The sequence below is a fragment of the Oncorhynchus masou genome, unplaced genomic scaffold, assembly GCF_036934945.1.
Source record: "Oncorhynchus masou masou isolate Uvic2021 unplaced genomic scaffold, UVic_Omas_1.1 unplaced_scaffold_2181, whole genome shotgun sequence".
Taxonomy (NCBI): Eukaryota; Metazoa; Chordata; class Actinopteri; order Salmoniformes; family Salmonidae; genus Oncorhynchus; species Oncorhynchus masou.
The window spans coordinates 64,790-69,052 of NW_027008657.1; the positions used below are offsets into that span (position 1 = coordinate 64,790).

At 48.5% G+C, this 4,263-nt stretch overlaps 1 protein-coding gene across 1 annotated transcript; it reads right to left on the reverse strand.

The window, feature by feature from the left end:
- Positions 1-1,690: 1,690 nt before the first annotated feature.
- On the reverse strand, positions 1,691-4,063 carry LOC135533049 (CD209 antigen-like protein E). The gene is made up of 3 exons (XM_064960441.1): positions 4,039-4,063; positions 2,477-2,566; positions 1,691-2,232 (listed from the first exon to the last, which is right to left on the reverse strand). Exons 1-3 carry the CDS (start codon positions 4,061-4,063, stop codon positions 1,691-1,693), a joined length of 657 nt encoding a protein of 218 aa, XP_064816513.1.
- Between the last annotated feature and the right edge of the window lie 200 nt (positions 4,064-4,263).

The following is a 4,263-nucleotide window of genomic DNA, read 5'->3' on the forward strand; positions in this document are numbered from 1 at the left end:
GGGAGAGTAACCTACAGCAGCATGGGTAGCATGGGAGAGTAACCTATAGTAGCATGGGAGAGTAACCTACAGTAACATGGGAGAGTAACCTACAGTATCAAGGGAGAATAACCAACAGTAGCATGGAAGAGTAACCTATAGTAGCATGGGAGAGTAACCTACAGTATCATGGGATAGTCACCTACAGTAGCATGGGAGAGTCACCTACAGTAGCATGGGAGAGTCACCTACAGTATCATAGGGGAGTAACCTACAGTAGGATGGGAGAGTAACCTACACTAGCATGGGAGAGTAACCTACAGTAGCTGAACAGTCAACTCAGCTATATGGGAGAGTAACCTACTGTATAATGTAGCTGAACTCAGAATCTACCCCTACTCCCTCAAGCCTTCCCCATCCTCCACTCCACCAAACACCCTTAGTATCCACCCCTACTCCTCCACAGTCTTACCACAGCCTCCACCAAACCCAACAACCCCAGCATCCACCCCTCCATCACCCCCTGGCATTGATTCCTACTTCCCTCCAACATTCACATAACCATTGGCCTCCACCCAGCCATCATCACCACTCAACCCCATGGATCTCAAGCCTTCACCCTTGAAGTGCCACAGTCACTTCATGTTTTTGGATTTCCAGCAATCAATGAACTGATCAATTAGATCAGTTGGTCAGGTTTGCTGCACTGTCCCTTTATATCCCTTATCCACCGACCCAGCCCTCCCCAAGCTCTTCCCAACTCCAGCCCTCCCCAAGCTCTTCCCAACCCCAGCCCTCCCCAAGCTCTTCCCAACCCCAGCTCTTCCCAACCCCAGCCCTCCCCAAGCTCTTCCCAACCCCAACCCTCCTCAACCCCAGCCCTCCCCAAGCTCTTAACCCAGTACCCTACAGCCCAAGCTCTTCCCAACCCCAGCCCAGTCCCCATGGGAGCTCTTCCCAACCTCAGCCCTCCCCGAGCCCTTCCCAACCCCACAGCCCTCCCTCAACTTTCCCAACCCCAGCCCTCCCCAAGCTCTTCCCAACCCCAGCCCTCCCCAAGCTCTTCCCAACCCCAGCCCTCCCCAAGCTCTTCCCAACCCCAGCCCTCCCCAACCCCCGCCCTCCCCAAGCTCTTCCCAACCCCAGCCCTCCCCAAGCTTTTCCCAACCCCAGCCCTCCCCAAGCTCTTCCCAACCTCAGACCTCCCCTAGCCCTTCCCAACCCCAGCCCTCCCCAAGCTCTTCCCAACGCCAGCCCTCCCAAAGTTCTTCCCAACCCCAGCCCAAGCTCTTCCCAACACCAGCCCTCCCCAAGCTCTTCCCAACCCCAACCCTCCCCAATTCCAGCCCTCCCCAAGCTCTTCCCAACGCCAGCCCTCCCCAAGCTCTTCCCAACCCCAACCCTCCCCAATTCTAGCCCTACACAAGCTCTTCCCAACCCCAGCCCTCCCCAAGCTCTTCCCAACCCCAACCCTCCCACCCCAGCCCCCCCAAGCTCTTCCCAACCCTCTCTGCCCCAGCCCTCCCCAACCCAGCCCCCCCCCAAGGCTCTTCTCAACCCTCCCCAACCCCAGCCCACCCCAGCCCACCCCAACCCCCCCCCAATCTCTTTCCAACTCTCCCCAACCCCAGCTCCCCCAAGCCTTTCCCTACCCAACCCAACCCTCCCCAACCCCAGCCCCCCCCAAGTTCTTCCCAACCTATTGATAGACTTAACACAGCTGCCTTTCACAGATCCAACCATTTTTGTGGTTACATGGCACATCATTCCAAGCCACTACTGGGTCCTTTTGAGTGTTATCAACCAAAGCGCAGTCTTCTCCTTGCAAATCATTTGGCTCCCCTTTTTTCCAGTAACTTGTGGTCAGTGGTGTGCCGTCCACCCATCTCCAAGTTCCCTCAACTTCTATGTCCGTCAGACCAAACCAGGCTTTTTTGTTGAACGCTTTGATTAAAGCCTGTTCCTCTCTGCTGTTGATGATCACCAGGTTTGCTCCTCTCGCCTGACAGTCCTTTCTGCTCCCATCCCACGTTTTCTCATTAGTGGAGATGTAGTAACAACTGCAGCAAAACCTTGTCCAGTCTTGGGGACATGTACCATATTCATTACAGGTCTGTAGCTGGTCTCTCTCTTTCGTCAGGTTGTTGTAGCTGGTCTGTAGCTGGTCTCTCTCTTTGGTCAGGTTGTTATAACTGGTCTGTAGCTGGTCTCTCTCTTTGGTCAGGTTGTTGTAACTGTTCAATAGGTTTCTCTCTGTGAAATAATACGATCAACAACCAAGTTAAATCAGTCATTACCAAGGTTGGGGTGAATTCAATTTAAATTCCAGTCAATTCAGGAAGTACACTGGAATCCAAATTATCTTCAATGGTTTTCAATGAGGAACATTTGGAATTTGGTTTACTTTCTGATTTGTCTGGAATGTAAATGTAATTGAACCCTGGTTGTTACACCACTGACGATGAAGAATGTTTGAGTGGGAACATATCAAACTCACGGTAGAGAAACAGGCCTATGATCCCAGCCAGTAGGAGAACACACAGCAGCCCCAGACACACTGCAGCAGCTAGGAAACGTCTCTTCCACACTGAAGCACAAATTATCATCATAAGAAATGTATCATGTATTTGCGTTTATTTGTGTAGAGTAGCTCTGTCAAGCACTGAGTAAAATAGACAAGCTTGACTTGGGCCACAACAAAACAACTGAGTTCTGGTACCTCAAATGTTCTGTTGCTTGAGGTGCAGCCACTGTGGAAAAAACGGCATTGACCAGCATAGGCAGGTGACCAGCCTTCGTTGTGTTTTCACTGGTGTCCAGCCTTTGTTGTGTTTTTGCAGGTGACCAGCCTTCGTTGTGTGACGTTAAAGACATTTTTAGGGGGATCTGTGTCCCTTCCACGGGATGGTTGAGCTAATGTAGGCTAATGCGATTAGCACGAGGTTGTAAATAACAAGAACATTTCCCGGGACATAGACATATCTGATACTGGCAGAAAGCTTACATTCTTGTTAATCTAACTGCGCTGTCCAATTTACATTAGCTATTACTGTGAAACAATACCATGCTGATGTTTGAGGAGAGTGCACAATTTTGAACATGAAAAGTTAATAATAACAAATTAGGCACATTTGGGCAGTCTTGACAAAATTTTGAACAGAAATGCAACGGTTCATTGGATCAGTCTAAAACGTTGCACATGCACTGATCTAAAAGCCAAAATCTAAATTGCACTTGGGCTGGAATAATAATAATATATTATGGCTTTTCTCTTGCATTTCAAAGATGATGGCACAAAAAAATACAAAAGAGCGGTTGGTTGTTTCTTTGTATTATCTTTTACCAGATCTATTGTGTTATATTGAATGACTATTCTGTTATATTCTCCTACATTCCTTTCACATTTCCATAAGCTTCAAAGTGTTTCCTTTCAAATGGTACCAAGAATATGCATATACTTGCTGCAGGGCCTGAGCTACAGGCAGTTAGATTTCGGTATGTCATTTCAGGCGAAAATTGATCAAAAGGGGCGGATCCTTAAAGCTATTGGCCGATAGTGTCACAGAAGAATCGGACCAAAATGCAGTTTGTGTTCATCATGTTTATTTATGAGAACCGACACAAAAACAATAAGGGACAAAGAAACTAACGTGCAGCTTTGTCATGCTCAAAGGCAACAATACAAAAACAAGATCCCACAACCAACAGGTGGGAAAAAGCTGCCTAAGTATGATCCCCAATCAAAGACAACGATAGACAGCTGCCTCTGATTGGGAACCATACCAGGCCAACCTAGAAATAAAGAAACTAGAATGCCCACCCTAGTCACACCCAGACCCAAAATAGAGAATGAAGGATCTCTAAGGTCAGGGCGTGACAGATAGCTTGTTGGCCTGTCTTCCTGATTGGTACCTCTATTGCCTCCTTCCAGCTGCCTGGTAGTTTCCTCCTACACTCTGTTGTTCAACAACAAAACCTTATCCAGTGCCACATTACTGAGACGGGCCAACATAACATAGCACACCTCATCTTTCCCAGGTGAAGTTAACCCAGTCTTACCTATTGCCCTTTTCACCTCTGCCATGGTAAATGGTCCATTCATCATTTACATCCTCCCTCCTGTTCTGCACTCCAGGATTCTCCTCTCTTGTTCTCTCTCTCACCCCTCTGCCCCTCCTTGGACAAATTTACAGAGCTTTGCACTTGGATAAATGCTTTGGCGATCATCTCTAACTTCTTCTCTTCTGTTACTGCCACATCCTACCACCTCGTCAACACTGGATC

Bases quoted from the DNA above. Each gene is read 5' to 3' on its own strand.
- LOC135533049 (XM_064960441.1), bottom strand. From the start codon at position 4,063: ATGGCAGAGGTGAAAAGGGCAATAG. The intron at 2,567-4,038 runs GTAAGACTGGGT...TTTGTGCTTCAG, and splicing joins AGAGGTGAAAAGGGCAATAG to TGTGGAAGAGACGTTTCCTA. The intron at 2,233-2,476 runs GTGAGTTTGATA...ATTATTTCACAG, and splicing joins CATAGGCCTGTTTCTCTACC to AGAGAAACCTATTGAACAGT.